A 19,880-nucleotide genomic window follows, 5' to 3' on the forward strand; every position below is an offset into this window, starting at 1 on the left:
CTGAATGATTGTGTAATACTACAGTAGAGGCCTATAATTACTTCGTTATTATCTCTATACTATGATTGGGATGTTCCGGCAAAACATGGTTTATTCGTTTGTGCTGGAATCAAACATGTACACATTGTAGTCTAGGTATTATTTTATATTATGTCCATATTAATATGAGCTCACACAACATTGATGGCCAACAAACTTCTCTGCCCCTTGGATTAGGATCCCACATATGACTGATTGTGAAGAGTTTTTTCCCTAATTTTGAATCGAGCTAATTTTTGTCATTGCAGAACTTCAGTCACTCACAGGAAGACACTTAATTTATACTCCCTCCGTCCCAAAATTCTTGCCTTAAATATATCTAGAAACGGATGTATCTAAATACTAAAACGTGACTAGATACATTCATATCTAGACAAATTTAAGACAAAATTTTTGGGACAGAGGGAGTATTTTGTTTTCATTTAAAATATGGTTTGTCAATTCTAGCTTATAAGTCTTTCATATGGAATTGAGAGTCCATTGCCAGCCTTTAATTTCATTGACACTGCTACCTTCCAATACAAAGTCTTCAGGGAATAACAATGTGAACAAAACTAATTGCAACCTTACTATACAAAATTGCACAGATGTGAGATGCTCCCTCGCTTCATCCTTACTGGTTACAACGCTAAGCCAATTATTCACTTTGGTTTCGATGAAAGGAGTCCGGCAAATCCATGCATAGATACAGACCCACCATGCATTCTGTTATGCTATTTATATGTAATGGATATTTTAAAACTATACAATAATCAAGTACAATAAATCATATTATTATTTTCAGTTCCGGTGACCATTTTATTACCAATGTTCATATTCTACAAAAGAAAAAAAACTTTATCACTTAAAAATAATGCAACTATTTCACGCGGCAACGAGTGGGATATCATCTAGTTCAATAAAAGATGGAACAAACAACGCGCGTAGCACCTCCATGTTCCAGGTCTGCACTTCATTAGTCCATGGGGATTGCTTGTTGTGCAGTGCTTCAGATCTGTTTGGATTAGGAGGTGTGGTGGAGCTCCGGACGAAAGCCCAGCCCCGACTTTTGGTCGTGCCGGCAACTGGTATGCCATGGCGTCGTTCCCCTTCTTCAAGCTTGTCTTGGAGATTCATTGCACGACTCTCCAGGAGAAATCTCTAGTTTCGTATGGTCGAAGCGGGCGATGTTGGCAGCTACATCGTATCCTTTTTTGAGGCATCGCCTTGGAAAGTCGGCATACTGCAGTTTGCACGGATCTCTTTGTCGTCGGGGACAGTGGACGTCAGGGCGACGACTCCGGGTAGTTTCTGTTTGTGCATCGTGATGATGATCTCTGAACAATGTGAGTGGCAGCTCTATGAGGTGGGGATCTATCTCGACATTGACTGAGTGGCATCTTTGTCCCGCCTGGGCGGTAGGGGATGTCGACTCGATCGATGCGCCCCAGAGGGGGTGGTCTGACTTTACACCGGGGCAACGACTCCGGATGTGGTGCGACGTTCGTGGTCTGCGAGCGGTTGCCCTGAGCAGCGTGGGCTGTGGGGCAGCTAGGTTGTGTGGCGTTTCTGCTCGAGGGGAGTGGTGGTATGTCGGGGCGGCGGCTCCAGAAGACGGTGCCAGTTGTTTGCGCTGGGCGCGACGGAGCGGTGGATGTCGGAGCGGCGGCCCCGCGAGTATCACTATGGCATCCAGGCTTCTATGACAACGATGATGGTGGGAGCGAGGTCGGCGACGCGACAATGGTTGCGGTAGTCGGCTCTTCTCCGGCGTGTCCACGGTATTGCCTCGAATTGTTTGTTGTTGTGGAGTCGGAGCTGCGGCGGCGGAGCCTTGTGGTGTACGATGACTGGCTGCAGGTAGCCCGTTCGGCGATCTTTCGTGGCGCCAGTCGTGCCTGGTTTTGTTCTTTTGAGTGCTTTATCAAAGTCGGAGCTGCGTTGTATGGTCGTAGGTTGACATCTCGTCGTTTAATGTGGGCTTTGTCGTGAGTGTTTCAATCTATGAAAGTGGGCTTGGCCCTTATTGTTCTGTTTTTTGTCAGATTTTTCGTAATTAACTGAACAATTCTTTTCTGCTTAATTAATATTAATAAATGAGGAAATCTTGCCTTCGAATTTTTTTTGCTTGCATGTCAACACGATTCAACATAACCCCACAGCAAAAACGATATGGAAAAAGTCTCCTTTTTATCTTGAAGTTAAAAATGCACGCACATACATACCCTGAATTCCATGTCTCTCCAATACCTTAACCAGCCAGAAAGAAAGAAAAACGACGTCAGCTAGCACCAGCCCTGCACCGGCCACCGGTCGTCTGGGTCCGGCCGCCATGACAATCGCCTCCTCTCATTCCTTGACGCCGGTGCCGGTGCCGGTGCTGACGCCGATTCTTGGCCTTCGCCCCTCCACCTCGAGACGACGCGGGTGAGTACCCCCCCGAGAATCCTGGCCGCTTGCGGCAGGCACGCCCACGACCACGCCCCATAGTCGACGCTGTCGTCGTCGTCGGCGAAAGTCGCGTCACACGTGGTCGAGAGGCGCTGGTACCCGGGGAGCATGGCCATCTCCATCTCTCCCGCGCTTCCGCCGGACTCGGCAGCCAACACATACGGCGACGACGTCAACCCCGTTGTGATGTCCCGGCGGAGGGGCGCGCTCTCCTCCTCAGCGTGCATCATCATCACCATGATGAACCGGGCTAAACAATGGATGATATTTCATCTGTTCTTAACAGCACAATCGATGACCTTCTGTCTTACATAGTACTCGGCGTGGCAACTGAGGACACGTTTGTCTGCATGTATGTACGCAACAAAGCAGCTGCCTCGTATTTGACGCCTCGTGTTACGTACATACATGCTTAGTAGTAGCAAGTTTGCAACGCGAGGGACGTTTGAATTGGCAGAACGATGGACATCAGCAGTGCAAGATCGACGAGTGCTTCTATATAACAGGCAGAAGGACGTACGAACACATGATCCAACAGACAGCAGAGTAATCTCCAGGCGCATCACATCTTGAGAGAAGCAGAGTTGCTGTGTCCTGGCTCCGTGACATGCCGGAATGCTGCCGTTCGTAGTCAGAGCAGGCCGGAGATCAGCCGCCGCTTCATACCCCTGGAGGTGGACTGGTAGGAACGGGCCAGGAGTCCCGCACCGATGCCGACGCCGAGGAAGATGCCTAGGCTGATCCCGACGCCTACTCTGACGCCGGCGGTGAACCACGAGAGCTCGCTCTCCTCGCCGTCCAGGCCCGCCGATCCCGTGTACAAGCTGCCGTAGTCGACGTCGTCCATGCCCGGTTCCGGCTTGTAGCACCTGTACTCCGATTCCTGCGTGCAATAGGAAGCTCAGGCGTTTCAGCAACAGCAATGCAATCAACCAACCCAGGATGAAACGAAACTAAATCCGTGGCGCGTTACGTACCTGTGGATCATGCTTCTGGTCAGGCGGCGTCTCTTTGCCGTCGTCGTCGGCGAGCTCGCCGCACTCGGGGATGGGCTCCATGAAAGGCGCCTTGACCTGACGCGTCCTCCTGATCCGGAGCTTCATCGCCTTGGTGAACACGATCGGGTTGCCCCGGAACAGGCTCGCCACGTACACCTCCACCATCGGCGACTTGGCCTCCTCCCCGCCGCCCTTGAGGAACCCGGAGCACCGCGGCATGGCGACCTGGCACTTCATGACCCATCCCTTCTTCTCCTCCGCCACGTCGCACATCTCCATGATCCCCACGAGGAGCCTCTCCCCGCTGCCGACGCGGACCTCGAAGCGCACGCTCCCGGCCATCCTCACGGTCGCCGTGCTGACGAAGGAGGCCTCGCGGGACGCCGCGTCCACGCGGTCCCTGCGAAGGAGGCACGAAACGTGGCCGTTGTGGTCGGTGCTTGGCCTGTCGCCGTTCACTTCCAGGACAGTGTCGGAGGTGAGCGGGGCGTGGGTGATGGTCAGGGAGTCCAGCATGGTCTCGTCCAGCTCGCACCTGCTCAGCCGCAGGTAGAAGACTCTCAGGCTAAGCCACGACGATGGCTCCGGCGTGGGCTTGGGAACCTCGGATTCTGGAATTTCGCCCATCTCTTGGAGAATTTGCGCGTAAGTTGCTCAAATTTGAGGTCGGCGTTATACGGAGGATTTTGAGCAGTAGGGATGTGGGCGTTTCAGAGTGTTCCGTTCTGCAAGACTGCAAGAACACAGTTAGCTTTACAGGCAGTACTGGTAAAAAACTGCACCATGGAAACTTTGCATTTGGGTAGTTCTGTTCTTAATATGGTTGGTGCATCTCAAAACTGATAATTCAGTGCAAGGGATGAAGGGGATATTGGATGAATGAACATCTATCATAACATTGAGAGGTAAACATACAAGAACTCCTCAAACGCATTCAAAAAAAAAAAAAATCTCAAACGGAACACATGAAACTTCACTGAATTTAACCCAGACTCTCAGAGGGTGTGCTCTACAGGTTTTTTTGAATTCCCCTTTTCCATAACAAACTAAGGCTAAACTACTGTTGAGCATTAGTGAAGATCTTTTGATAAAAAAGGAAGACAAGAATATAGAACAACAAAGAAGACGAGTTCAGTCAAATTTTCCTACTCCATTCAGTATTCGAATCGGCGCCTCTATGCGTCAAAAATTACTCAAGCGCATAAATAGAATCATAAAGCTCCACTATCATGCAGGAGGACCAGCTTATGGAGAATCAAAGAACAAGAAATTGATTTGAGGTTCGAACTCAACTATCGCAACCAGATTGGTCATGCTAAGATGATGAAACCTCTGTATTTCCAAGAACACCATCGAAGAACTCATAGTGGACTTGCTTGGAGAGGATAGGAATAGGATCACTCACCAGACTCAGCTCCTGGTATCCAGTTGTCTCTCCCGTCCGGACGTCCAGTTCCAACTGCACTGTGCTAGTAGGATATATATGAACATGGAGAAAGAAGTCTCCTCTCTCTCTATTATACGAATTCGTTTTCGGATGGAGCTGAGGCCCCCGTAAATCCCTCCAACTGACACCTCACACAATGGGCACCAACGTCCAAAAGCCACCTCTTCATGCATGACTGCATAATTCCGTTCGGCGACGTATGAAAAAACGAATAAATAAATAAATAAATGGAAAATGAACTTTTATTCCCATTATTGCATTCGTTTTGCATACGTTGCTCTTCAGTAACGCTGTGGATAAATGCCCTCGTGTAACTGACTGTGCCAATTTAATGTGGGTTCATTTCTCGTTGACGTATGTTCATTATGTTCAAATGTGTATTTCGTTTGAAATAATGCATCCAGTTACTCTGGCTAATAACATGACAAAGGAATGATTTACCCTCCCTATTGAGTGCTTGGTACATGTGAATTTGGTGGTGGTGTCGTTTGATGTGGCACACAAAAAAAAGATGTGGACTTCCAGCATGTAGAAAGAGAGATGAATTTGGGCGGCCAGAAACAAGAGCATGTATGGCCGCGCAGTTGGCCACATCGTGTTCAAGATCTCAAACTAGGCAATGGTGACCATACGAGTCAAAATCAACTATCTATAGCCACATATATTTTGCCCTGACACTTGTATATAAATTATACTCCATTGTCTCTATCCATTCGAATTACATGGGGTGCTTGGCTTTTCACATTCCCCGGTGTAGGATTCTAACTATGCCTTTCTTACTTACAATATATCAACAAACTGATTGGTAGAAGTCTCACGCACCCGCCTCCTCCCGCGATATAGGCGTCACCGCTGGTCCACCTTGTCTCCGGTGGCCTTAGGGCCATGGCTACGCGGTGGATCCCGGCCCTTGCCGGCGGGAGGGCCCCATTTTTAGACGTTCCTTTTAGTTTTGTTAGGATTTATGTCGTGCTTAGGAAGACGGGACGGTAACGGTTATTTGAAAATGGAATAAGATTCTTCCCGCCCAGCCCCTGTCCCGGTGATGTGTCTAGCATCATCGGTGGACATGTGGAGGCGTGTCTTTGGTAGATCTGTCCTTGGTGGATTTGCTCGGATCTGGTCATAGTTCATCTAAGTTAATTATACTCCATTGTCTCTAACCATTCCAATTACATGGGGTGCTTGGTTTTTCACATTCTTCGGTGTAGGATTATAACTATGATGTTTCTTACTTACAATATATCAACAAAGTGATTGGTAGAAGCCTCACGCAGCCGCCTCCTCCCCAGATATAGGCATCACCGCCGGTCCGCCTCGTCTCCGGTGGCCTTAGGGACATGATGACGCGGTGGATCCCGGCCCTTGCCGGCGGGAGGGCCCCATTTTTAGACGTTCCTTCTAGTTTTGTTAGGATTTATGTCGTGCTTAGGAAGACGAGATGGTGGAGGCTCATGGAAAATGGAATATGATTCTTCCCGCCTAGTCCCGTCCCGGTGATGTGTCTAGCATCATCGGTGGACGTGTGGAGGCGTGTCTCCGGCGGATCTGTCCTTGGTTGATTTGCACACATCTGGTCATAGTTCATCTAAGTTCGTGTGTCTTCATGTTGGATCATGCTGATCTATGCTACTCTTCAACGGCGGTGGTTGTTGTTCTGGTGCGTTGGTTATATGGGGCCTTAGCATGATGACTTTTTGATTGTATACTACAACAAGTTTTGTCCGGCTCCCGCGAGGGAGGGACGATGACGACGGCGCGCCTTTGGCTCACTTCAACGCTTGTAGTTATCGCTAGGTGGTCTACGAATCTAGATGTGATTTTCAATATTTTTTATGTTTATTGTATTGGCATCATTAAAAATGAATAGACCAGAGGTTTTTCCCAAAAATATAAAAATATATCAACAAAGTTTGTAAGATCATAATCAGAACAAAGTTCATACGATATAACATAAAAATAATAAGCATTACCCCTTCGGGTAAAGTTATTGGAAAATGCAACCACATTATTTTATTCGTAGCCGATATGTAAAATTATGGTTGGACTATGCATTACCCCTTCGGGTAAAGTTATTGGATTGTGACCATGAGATCACGAGATCGAATCCTGAAAACACCCCCTTGCAGAAATGTAAAGAAATGATGTGTACAGGAGACCCATAGTGACCGGACTCCGGGCTGCCATCTTTTATGCATTACCTCTACAAGAAAAGAAGGAACCTAACGCAAGGCAATGTGCTACTGGCCAGAACTACTAAGAGCATGTCTAGTAGAGCCCTTAAACCCTAAAAAAACAAAAATAATCGTTTTTTTACGGGTTGGATGAAAAAAAACACATAGACTAGAACCCCTAAACCCTTAATTTTTTTGAAGGATCGGACCTGTAAACCCTCTCCCAGCCTATAGAAGTGAGGATTGGAGGGCAAAATCTACCCCAACCCTCACTTTGATCCGGTCACGTGCGGGAGGGAAATATCCCGCCCCAACCTCCTCCCGCGCCTCCCCCGAGCCGCCGCCGGACGCATCTCGTGCCGTCGCCGCCGGCCCGAGCTCCTCCACCGCCGCCCCGCCCCCGAGCTCCTCCACCGCCGCCGACCCGAGCTCCTCCACCGCCGCCGCCCGAGCTCCTCCACCGCCGTCGGCCCTAGCTCCTCCACCGCCGCCCCGAGCTCCTCCACCACCGACGGCTCCGAGCTCCTCGCCCCGAGCTCTGGCACCGCCGCCCCCGATCTCCTCCACTACCCCGAGCTCCGTCCACACCTCCGGCCTCCTCCACTGCGGGCTGTCGAAGGTGAGCTCCCCTGCTCCGGATCCCTCTGTCTCCTCCACCGCCGGCCTCCTCCACAGCGAGCTTCGGCCAGCCCTGTTTCCTGTATTTTTTTTACAAAGCAACACTATATTTTTTTACAGAGCAACACTAGATGGATGCGTTGTCCGATGATTCCGGTTGGTCGTCATCGGACAATTCGGAGATTGAGGACTTGCTTCAAGACGATGACATCGAGATGATGGGCCTCCTCCTCGACGTGAAAGAATTTGAAGACCGCGTGAAGCTGATGGATCACAGGAGAGGGTCGAAGATGGGGCGAGTCACCATCTACCGGAACCGCTGTATCGGACACGAACATTTGATGCGAGACTACTTCGCGGAGGTACCAACATACCCACCTCGCCTCTTCCGGAGAAGGTACCGAATGCATCGTAGTTTGTTTGTGAAAATTGTCACCGATTGTGAGGCCGCCTCAGATAACTTCAAGCGTCGTAGATCCGCCGCCGGTATCATGGGGTTTAGTGCATACCAAAAGATATCGGCTGCAATGCGGGTGCTAGCCTATGGCATACTCGCGGACTATACGGACGAGTATCTTCGCATTGGACAAGATACAACGACGGCGTCCGTTCGTAGGTTTGCAAAATTGGTCATCCGGTTGTATGGTGATGAGTATCTTCGGGCACCCAACGAGGAAGATACAAAGAGATTGATGGAGATGAATGAAAAAAGGGGATGACCAGGGATGCTAGGTAGTCTTGATTGCATGCATTGGACATGGAAAAGTTGTCCAAAGGCATGGCACGAAATGTATTGCGGTAAAAGCCGTGATGCTACCATTGTGCTTGAGGCCGTGGCATCGGAGGACACATGGATTTGGCATGCATTTTTTGGTTTGCCTGGAACACTCAATGATATCAATGTGCTCAGTAGATCTCCTTTGTTCAAAAGATTAGTTTTTGGGGATGCTCCAACTTGCAACTACAAAATAATGGACAATGAGTACTCAATGGGACACTATCTCACCGATGGAATTTACCCCGATTGGGCAACTCTTGTGAAGTCCATCAAGGAAAAAAAATGTGGCGCCCTTAACCAGAAAAGAGGCTCATTTCACCAAGGCACAAGAGGCATCCCACAAGGATATTGAGAGAGCTTTCGGTGTTTTGCAAGCAAGATTTGCCATAGTTCGGGGTCCAGCTCGTTTTTGGGACAAAAAACCTTGGAGAACATCATGAAATGTTGTGTGATTCTACACAACATGATCATCGAGGATGAGAGAGGGTTAAAATTGCCCTGTTTCTATGACAATGTTGGTACTCGTGTGCAACCAGAAATAAACCCTTGTCGCATACAAGCTTTTCTTGAAGCACATCGTCAGGTTGAGGATGCAAACACTCATGGTCAGCTCCGGGATGATCTAGTAGAGCACCAGTGGCAGTTGGCTGGGCGGCGCCAAGGCCCGTGATCTACCTTTGTTTACTTTTCTATGTCCTATTTGATTCGAACAATTAGTATAATTTGCTTCAAAACATTGTTGTAATAAATTGAATGATTATTATGTGTTTGAAAGTACTATTCGGTGTTATTGAGATGATGAAAATTGTGATATGTCAAGTGACAGTTTTAAGGGTTGGGGTTGGGGCAAAGACTGGAACCCTCAAACCCAACCCTTATAACGGAATATTTTGTTATAAGGGTTGGGTTTGAGGGTTCTAGTCTTTGCCTCTATTTTTCAACCCGCAAAAGTGTCAAAAACGGCCAATTCTCAACCCTTAAAACTGATTTTAGATTTAAGGGTTTGAGGGCGCACTACTAGACATGCTCTAACAAGTTTGCTTTATACCTCCACAAAAATAAAACCTAGACACTAACACATGGACTCAACATAAGGGCAAAATTCTGGAATTCCCGATCGGTCATGACTCATTGCCACAGTAAAGAGAACAAACTTTCTGATTCCTAACAGAGTGCATATTTGTTGCTACCAATGTACCAACATGCATGCATTGAAACTTGTGGATATAGAAGATATATCATCTCAGATAAAACTTAGTATGGCCAATTAAACAAATATAGAGAATTTGTGTTTATTGGCATACCGGAACCAGTACCCGAGGAACTTACAAAGTTGTTTGAAAGCAGTCTCGCTCGGACCACAAGCTGGAATATTTGTCGACGTTGTCATTGAGCAAAGATGACATGCAATGGTTATGGTTGATCCCTCCGCCCCGCTAGTTTAAAAATGCTCTTATATTGTGGGACAGAGGTAGTACTTCACTACGGTAAAGAAACTAATTGATGGTTATAGTTCGTTCCCATTAGGTTCATACAAACCGTTCCCATGATGTTGATATGCGGTTGCTCAACACCCATATGTTTTGCAAACCATTCTAATCTACCATGTATTTTGGAGATGAACAACACCTCAACTTAATAATCGGTTGATTCAACGAATTTTTATAGTTAGTTTTGGAGGATTGAAATCCATACGAATTTTCATATGCGAGTTTTCTGATTTGTAGGATTACATCCGAGAGGATTTTTTCCTGAAAATTTCATTGCACTAAATTCCAAAGAATTTTCATCTCAAGAAAATAAATCCGAAGGATTTTACCCATCCACTCGAGAGATTCTTTTATTCAAGGATGTTTTTCAATGGAAGTTGGTTGATCCGATAAGATTTGAATATTTTTTGAGGTTTTTATAGTACAACGTACTACCCTTAGTATCATGTAGTATCAAATCATATTAACCGTTGATTAGAAGGGTAATTTTTTCAACTTATAATTTGTACTAGGACAATGTGTGTGCGTTGCAACGGGGACATACATAAGCTTAGGACTTTGTAGTATCAAATCATGGTAACTATTGATTAGAAGGGTTGTTTTGTCAAATTTTAATTTGTACTAGGACGGTGTATGTGCGTCGCACCGGGGTCATACATATTCTAGTGGTTCAACATCAATCATGTCTAAAAATTTAATCTATCAAACTCAGACATAAATACATCTCTCTCTCTCTCACACACACACACTTTCTCTCTTTCTCTCTCTCTCCCAATAACTTAATCTTTTGGAAAATGGTATATGATCAATTTTGCTTACTTGCCTTGAGAGCTTAGGCAAGTAGAAAACCCCCACCATTGTCTTCATTGAATCCTACATCGCCTCATCTATATGGAGGTACTTATAGATGACTAATTAAAGCCTTCGAACATCCAATCATAATGAACCAAATCGGGAAGAATAGAAACACACATCTTCAATAAATAAAACCCGTGAAACACATGATTCAAAACACACAACAAAACAATCCAAGAGGTAAATCAAGTATGTTTAACTACATTGATTGTTGTTATAGTACATGATTAGTAAATTAAGCCATGTCACAAGAAATACTACCATCAATTCTCACTTCCCTGGATTTGTTTTCTCACCAGACAACCTTTTATGAACATCCGGGCAAGAAGAGCTTAGTCAACCAACAAGTAGAGTAGAGTCGACTTGTGGCGTGGGGACATAGGGCAGGAGCAAGCGTAGCGCCATCGCAGAGAGTTTCTCATACCCACACTAATTCCACACCTTTACACGACCTATGATGCAATGTGATCAAACATATAACTTTATGAAAACTGGACTTGATATAAAACGGGATGTAGAATTCTAACTATTATTTTAATCCTAAGGATTTTTTCCATTCAATCGAGAGCTTCTTTGATTCAAGGATTTTTTTCAATGGAACTTCGCAAAGAAGAATTGATATCACCTTGATGAAAAAAACTTGAGAAAAAACGTGAAACTTCGGAAAAGAAAAGATGAAAAACTCAGAATCGAGAATTTGATATCATGAACAACTCTAGAAAAATGATTGAAATAACCTTGATGAAACAAGAACAAGAATTATGTTATGGTTATCATTTATCAAGTTAAACTGATGACAAGCAACGGATTTGGCATACTACTTATTCTTCTTGAAATGATTGAAGAGAGATACATAATCTTTAATAAGTCTTTAGTGAAACACCGGTAAAAATTTGAAGGAATGAGGATACTACAAATGAATGGAGGAAATACATGAGAACGAAGAGATCATGACGTGTCTCGCAGAAAACTTCAATGAAGCGTCGGAATAATTGAGATACGAACGAAGAGACACCAATTTAGAGGAATTTGAGAAAGAAAGTTGAAAGCTGACAAGGAAGAAATCTTCTCAAATGATGGCCTTCGGAGGATCTAGAAATGAACAGAACACTGAAATGCTCCGGATAGACATGGAAGGAATTTCTCATGATCAAAACCATTTGAATGGATAACACAAAACTAAAACCATGAATCTCTGAGAAAAGACCAAGATTTAAGAGAGACTCTCCATCATTCTTCAAATCTAAGAAGGATGACAAGAAACAACACCATGAATTGCCGAGATTCTCCAAAACAATGAAAAAAGGAAGGTTTAACCAAAGATGAAAAATAAATTGAGAGCGATCTTGGAGGAAGAAATATGACTCATGGAATCCATTCTTACGTCATATTTGAGAAGGAGATGGGATCTAGAGAAAAGATTAGAAGAGCCAAGTAAGATCCTGGAAAAAACCTATGGGTTGTGGGCCCACTCAAAGAAAAAGCACCATTGAAATGATTCCCTAGGAAGAGAGATTGCACCTGTACACATGAAAATTTGTTGAGGTGGGACCCTCAAAATAATTTGAAGGATTTTTATTGAAAACACGAAACTTCTCAGATATCCTCAGCACTCCGTACAGAATAGAGAGGTGAATGAACAAGAGAGGCTTGGCTAATAATTTCCAACATGGGAATGCATTGAACGAATGAAAAAAGATATGACGAACACCGAGAGGTTGAATCGAATCAACCGAGGAAGAAACAAGAACGGAGAATGATGAACTTAGCACTTGAGCATCTACACAATGAATCTCCAGATACAATACAAAAGAGAAGATGGTGGAAGCATCAATGAAAACAAAGGCACTAGGATGATAATTTAACCGTTGAAGAAAAAGGGCGGAATGGTGGGGATAGACAAAGAAAACTTAGGACGGAAGAAATGAACTGCGGTAAAGGAAAACTGAGGATAGATCTTGCAAATATTGGAAAGGATTGAATTATTTTGAAGAGAAGCACTCCGAATGGAAAAGAAATTTTACATCAAAACTCCGGTTGAATCAAGAGATGAGCATTCCATAAAAGTATGAGAACATCACTTAAGAAAGGTATGGAATCTACACTTGATATCGAAGCAACTCGAATTACCATACTCCAAAAAAACAAAGGATTATGCTTCAGGATTAAGCCAGAAATAACTACATAATAGATATTTCATCTTATATTTTTTTGGCAAAATTTGCACGGGCTTGATCGTACATTTTATGGTCATATTGAAATGACGCTCGAATATGATTCTTAGGCATAGACAGCTACAAGGCTTGATGAATCATACAAAGACTTTCCTCTGTAAGAAAGATCGTGAACAAACAAACCACTAGATGTCGAACCCCAAGCTCACATCTTGCATTTGTTGGAAGATAGGCCTAGGTAACTACTTGAATTACCACCTAAGAACTCCTGAAATCTTCTGGTTATGCAATCAGGTCCACGGATACAAGGAGAAAAATCTCACACAACTCCAAACATGATACTACAATCCAAATGTATCACATCCATCAACATATAACCATAGATCTTGGAAACCCATCTACCTCAAACCCTCGCAATCACAACGATAATTATGGTAGAACATCTGGACGCTCTCCCGAGTACTGGATGACGCCAAACTCCTCTTGGTAGAAAGAGTATTGAAGCAATTTTGAACATCCTCGTCCAGAGATACTAAGGAAACTGGACGATAGTGATGTGTCGAGGACCCCTTGGAGCTGTACTTTCCGGACATATGAGGCACCAAGTACAAAATTCCGTCACGTCGACATCATAGAGGTTCCAAAATAACCGCGTTATCCTAAAAACAAATTTTCAATGAGAAGAGGGGTGAAATGAAAATTAGTACGTCAGGATTCCTCGCGAGAGCATAGAAGAGGAGTAAAAAGAATCATACTTTTCGATATATAACTAGATTCAAAGTAATTTTTCACTAGACTCGACTCGGCCAAATTCGGTCAATCAAGGGGGCTCCTAGGTCGATACTGCTCTGATTCCAACTTGTAACGCCCAAGATGTTGTCCTATCCTTATTTTTGGCTCAAGGACTCGATAGGGATTGAAGCGCATCTCGTCGTTTCGCAAGAATGGATATTGTTACAAGTACATGCAAAGAGGAGATGAGTATATGGAATTGGCTTATACTCGCCACAAGCTAAATCATGATCATCTCAATAGAAACATACATAATAACCATCATAAATAAAAGTAGGGTCCGACTATGGACGAAATCAAACGATAGAAGTGACATCCATCCTTGCTAATCCCAGGATGTCGGCCTGGAACCCATCCTATGATCTATGAAGAACAAGAAGAAGAACTCCAAATCAAACAACGATCACTCACACGTCAAATCATCACATTACCTGTACCTACAACTGTTGTTGTTGTAATCTATCAGCCACATGGACTCAACAAGCTCATTTCGAAGGGTATCAGGACTAGCAAAGCTTAATGGGTGAGGCATGGTTAAATGGTGAGGCTGCAGCAAGCATTAAGCATTTACTTGAGTGGCTATCTTATGAGTACAAGAATAAGAAGACTGGCCAACGCATAAACTGACGTGAACTAGCAATGATTAAGAAGTGATCCTAAACATCTACTTGCGAGTAAAACATAACCCCACCATGTTCTCTTCTTGGTTCAAACCTCACAAGAAGAGACAGTCATGGTTACGCACACGGTTGGTGTATTTTAATTGAGTTTACCTCAAGTTTTCTATGACTGGGTGTTAAACAAATTTCAAAATTGCCACATAACGGCGGGCATGGCTCTCAGAAAGACTTAATCCTCTATGTGTGCTCCATCTCATCCATCACAAACTAGCCACAAGCTGCACTGGAAAACCTCAACCTCGAGATGGCCCAAGGTGTCCTTGAAATCCCAGTGCAGAGCATCTTTGAGAAAGGAAAAACAAATCCAACAAGACCACCTGGCAGGCCAGATTCCAATAGAAGCCACGTACGTTGTTCTCAAGGCACTACGAGATGGGCTAGATGTCGGGTTGGCTGAAACCCCGGGTGACCAGGCGGCGCTGGACATCGCTCATTTTAGACGAGCACCATTAGCACTAGCCCACCCTGTAATATGTAGATTAATCAATGGGTAGCTCTAACACCATATGCATTAATAAAGGTGTTCAGTACTATTACGTTGAGAAAATATAGTACCAATGTTGGGCCTTTCCAGAAGAGTTTATTCCCAAAACGAAAATCAAGGGGGGGTGCATAACAACCCCAAGCATGTTAGGAGCGCTCAATATGGAACATAATACCGGTACACAAGTAACTAGGGCGGCAAAAGTGGAACAAAACACCGAGAAAAGGCCAAGCCTTCTAGCTTTTGGCAAGTATATATGTGCACTAAACTAAATAGCAATAATATTGTGATATCCCTAAATCCATGTTGTCACATGGAACAACTTGTACTTGCAACTAACAATGCTATAAGAAGTGTTGAGCAAGCGGTAACTTCGCCAAACAATGGTTTGCTGGGACGGTGGAGGTTAAAGGCTTATCATGGCATTTTTAGGAGTCTTGACAAACAAGTGGTAGGTAACAAGACATAACTATAGAAACAATACAACTAGCATGGCAATGACAGTAGTGATATCCAAGGAAATGGTCATCTTGCGTGAGGTCCCGCTTGGAAGAAGAACGAATCTGTGAGGTAGATGAATGGGCGTAGTCGAATGGATCCTCACACTCCGAATCGCTTTCAGAACTTGTCTTCGTTTTCTCATGACAGATGCCATGAGCTGGCTTATCGACGGTGGTTGGGGCCGAAAGTTCGCGAGCGGGCTCCGGAAACGGGATCGGGGACAAGCTGTGCGAGACACACGATGTACCCATGTTTGGGGCCCTCCATGGGAGGTAACAACCCTAGTCCTGCTGGTTTGGTTGATGAACCGGATGGACTTACAATGGTTCTCCTTGAACTGTGCGACGGAGGAGGAAGAAGAAGCTAGCCCTTTCTCTACCTCTCCTGTGTGGGTGTGTGCGCATGTGATCGACCGACCCCTTGCATGGGGCAGTATCAGGGGGTTTTAGAGGCCAACCTCATGGCTTACAATAAGCATAGATGGTACCGAGGGGACCCGACTGGCAGCTGTTGGGTAACGTAGCATAAATTCAAAAAAATTCCTACGCATATTCAGATCTTCCTATGGAGAGACCAGCAACGAGAGAGGGGTGAGTGCATCTTCATACCTTTGAAGATCTCTAAGCGGAAGCATTACTAGAACGCGGTTGATGGAGTCGTACTCGCGACGATTCAGATCGCGGTGTGATTCCGATCTAGTGCCGAACCACGACACCTCCATGTTCAACACACGTGCAGCCCGGTGACGTCTCCCGCACCTTGATCCAGCAAGGAGGAGGGAGAGGTTGGGGAAGATCTCCGGCAGCACGACGGCGTGGTGTCGATGGAGAGACGAGGTCTCCCGGCAGGGCTTCGCCAAGCACCGGCAGAGAGGAGGAGAAATAAGAGCAGGGCTGCGCCGAGGGAGAGGGAAAATTGTGTCTCCAAAAGCCCAAAAGTGCCCACTATATATAGGAGGAGGGGAGGGGGGTGCCACCCCTAGGATTCCCACCCTAGGTGGTGCGGCGGCCAGGGCAAGGGGGAGGGGTGGCGTATCCCTAGGTGGGCCTTAGGCCCACCAGCGCCTAGGGTTCCCCCCCCTCTCCACCTCCTGCGCCTTGGGCTGAGTGTGGGGGGCGCACCAGCCCACCTAGGGGCTGGTTCCCTCCCGCACTTGGCCCATCTAGCCTCCCGGGGTCGTTGCCCCCTTCCGGTGGACCCCCGGGGCCACCTCCGGTGGTCCCGGTACGTTGCCGGTGACGCCCGAAACACTTCCGGTGTCCGAAACCATCCGTCCTATATATCAATCTTTACCTTCGGACCATTACGGAGCTCCTCGTGATGTCCGGGAGCTTATCTGGGACTCCGAACAACTTTCGATAACCTCGTATAAAAATTCCCTATAACCCTAGCGTCATCGAACCTTAAGTGTGTAGACCCTGCGGGTTCGGGAGACAGGCAGACATGACCGAGACACCTCTCCGGCCAATAACCATCAGCGGGGTCTGGATACCCATGGTGGCTCCCACTTGCTCCACGATGATCTCATCGGATGAACCACGATGTCAAGGATTCAATCAATCCCATATACAATTCCCTTTGTGTGTCGGTATAGAACTTGCCCGAGATTCGATCGTCGGTATACCTATACCTTGTTCAATCTCGTTAACGGTAAGTCTCTTTACTCGTTCTGTAGCACGTCATCGTGTGACTAACTCCTTTAGTCACATCGAGCTCATGATGATGTTCTATCGAGTGGGCCTAGAGATACCTCTCCGTCACACGGAGTGACAAATCCCGATCTCGATTCGTACCAACCCAACAAACAATTTCAGAGGTACCCGTAGTGCACCTTTATAGTCACCCAGTTACGTTGTGACGTTTGATACACCCAAAGCACTCCTATGGTATCCGGGAGTTGCACAATCTCACGGTCGAAGGAAAAGACACTTGACATTAGAAAAGCTTTAGCATACGAACAATACGATCCAGTGCTACGCTTAGGATTGGGTCTTGTCCATCACATCATTCTCCCAATGATGTGATCCCGTTATCAATGACATCTAATGCCCATGATCAGGAAACCGTGATCCTATTGACTAACGAGCTAGCCAACTAGAGGCATGCTAGGGACACATTGTGATCTATTTATTCACACATGTATTACTGTTCCCTGTTAATACAATTATAGCATGAATAATAGACGATTATCATGAACAGGGAAATATGATAATAACGATTTTATTATTGCCTCTAGGGCATATTTCCAATAGTCTCCCACTTGCACTAGAGTCAATAATCTAGTTACATTGTGATGTATCGAACACCCATAGCGTTATGGTGTTGATCATGTTTTGCTCGTGGAAGAGGTTTAGTTAACGAGTCTGCGACATTCAGATCCGTGTGTACTTTACAAATCTCTATTACTCCACTCTGGACATGGTCCTGGATGGAGTTGTAGCGGCGTTTGATGTGCTTCGTCTTCCGGTGAAACCTGGGCTCCTTGGCTATGGCAATGGCCCCAGTGTTATCACAGAAGAGTGTCATTGGACACGACGCGCTTGGAATCACTCCAAGGTCGGTGATGAGCTCCTTCATCCAAATTCCTTCATGAGCCACTTCTGAAGCAGCTATGTACTCCGGTTCACATGTAGATGCTGCCACGACTTCTTGCTTGCTGCTGCACCAGCTCATTGCCCCACCATTCAAAACATATATGTATCCGGTCTGTGACTTAGAGTCATCCGGATCTGTGTCGAAGCTAGCGTCGACGTAACCCTTTACGACGAGCTCTTCGTCACCTCCATAAACGAGAAACATTTCCTTAGTCCTTTTCAGGTACTTAAGGATATTCTTGACCACTGTCCAGTGTTCCATACCGGGATCACTTTGGTACCTCCCTACCAAACTTATGGCAAGGTTTATATCAGGTCTGGTACACAGCATGGCATACATAAGAGAGCCTACGGCTGAAGCGTAGGGGACAGAACTCATCTTCTCTCTATCTGCTGCCGTGGTCGGCGACTGAGTCTTACTCAATCTCATACCTTGCAAAGCTGGCAAGAACCCTTTCGTTGAGTTTTCCATATTGAACTTCTTTAATATCTTGTCAAGGTATGTATTTTGCGAAAGACCTATGAGGCGTCTCGATCTATCTCTATAGATTTTGATGCCTAATATGTATGCAGCTTCTCTAAGGTCCTTCATTGAAAAACTCTTGTTCAAATAGGCCTTTATGCTCTCCAACATCTCTATATCATTCCCCATCAATAATATGTCATCCACATACAGTATGAGGAAAGCTACAGAGCTCCCACTCACTTTCTTGTACAGACAGGCTTCTCCGTAAACCTGTATGAACCCAAACGCTTTAATCGCCTCATTAAAGCGAATGTTCCAACTCCGAGATGCTTGCACCAGCCCATAGATGGAGCATTGGAGCTTGCACACTTTGTTAGCACCCTTAGGGTCGACAAAACCTTCTGGTTGCATCATATACAAATCTTCCTTAAGGTTCCCGTTAAAGAACGATGTTTTGACGTCCATTTGCCAAATTTCATAATCATAAAAGGCGGCAATTGCTAACATGATTCAGACTGATTTCAGCTTCGCTATAGGAGAGAAAGTCTCTTCGTAGTCAATTCCTTGAATTTATCAAAAACCCTTTGCGACAAGTCAAGCTTTATAAACGGTCACATTACCGTTTGCATCAGTCTTCTTCTTGAAGATCCATTTATTTTCTATGGCTCGCCGGACATCGGGCAAGTCCACCAAAGTCCATACTTTGTTCTCATACATGGATCCTATCTCGGATTTCATAGCTTCAAGCCATTTGTTGGAATTCGGCCCCCCCCATCGCTTCTTCATAGTTCGAAGGTTCACCGTTGTCTAACAACATGATTTCCATCACAGGGTTGCCATACCACTGTGGTGCGGAGCGTGCCCTTGTCGACCTTCGCGGTTCAGTAGTAACTTGATCCGAAGCTTCATGGTCATTATCATTAACTTCCTCTTCATTTGGTGTAGGCGCCACAGGAACAACTTCCCATGTTGCGCTACTATCCTGTTCGAGAGGGGGTGTAATTACCTCATCAAGTTCTACCTTCCTCCCACTTACTTCTTTCGAGAGAAACTCTTTCTCTAGAAAGGATCCGTTCTTGGCAACAAAGGTCTTACCTTCGGATCTAAGATAGAAGGTATACCCAATAGTTTCCTTAGGGTATCCTATGAATGCGCATTTCTCCGCTTTAGGTTCGAGCTTTTCTGGTTGAAGTTTCTTCACATAAGCATCGCAGCCCCAAACTTTAAGAAACGATAACTTAGGTTTCTTGCCAAACCATAGTTCATACGGTGTCGTCTTAACGGATTTAGACGGTGCCCTATTTATAGTGAATCCTACAGTTTCTAATGCGTATCCCCAAAATGATAGCGGTAAGTCGGT

The 19,880-nt window shown here is 45.5% G+C and overlaps 1 protein-coding gene across 1 annotated transcript; it reads right to left on the reverse strand.

The window, feature by feature from the left end:
- Positions 1–2,712: 2,712 nt before the first annotated feature.
- Positions 2,713–5,023, reverse strand: LOC123446745 (uncharacterized protein At1g01500-like). Its single transcript, XM_045123293.1, has 3 exons — positions 4,873–5,023; positions 3,447–4,200; positions 2,713–3,352 (listed from the first exon to the last, which is right to left on the reverse strand). The coding sequence occupies exons 2-3, from the start codon at positions 4,092–4,094 to the stop codon at positions 3,101–3,103; spliced, it is 900 nt and encodes a 299-aa protein (XP_044979228.1). The 5' UTR covers positions 4,095–4,200; positions 4,873–5,023; the 3' UTR covers positions 2,713–3,100.
- Positions 5,024–19,880: the final 14,857 nt, after the last annotated feature.

This window comes from Hordeum vulgare, chromosome 4H (genome assembly GCF_904849725.1).
Source record: "Hordeum vulgare subsp. vulgare chromosome 4H, MorexV3_pseudomolecules_assembly, whole genome shotgun sequence".
NCBI classification, from domain to species: Eukaryota; Viridiplantae; Streptophyta; class Magnoliopsida; order Poales; family Poaceae; genus Hordeum; species Hordeum vulgare.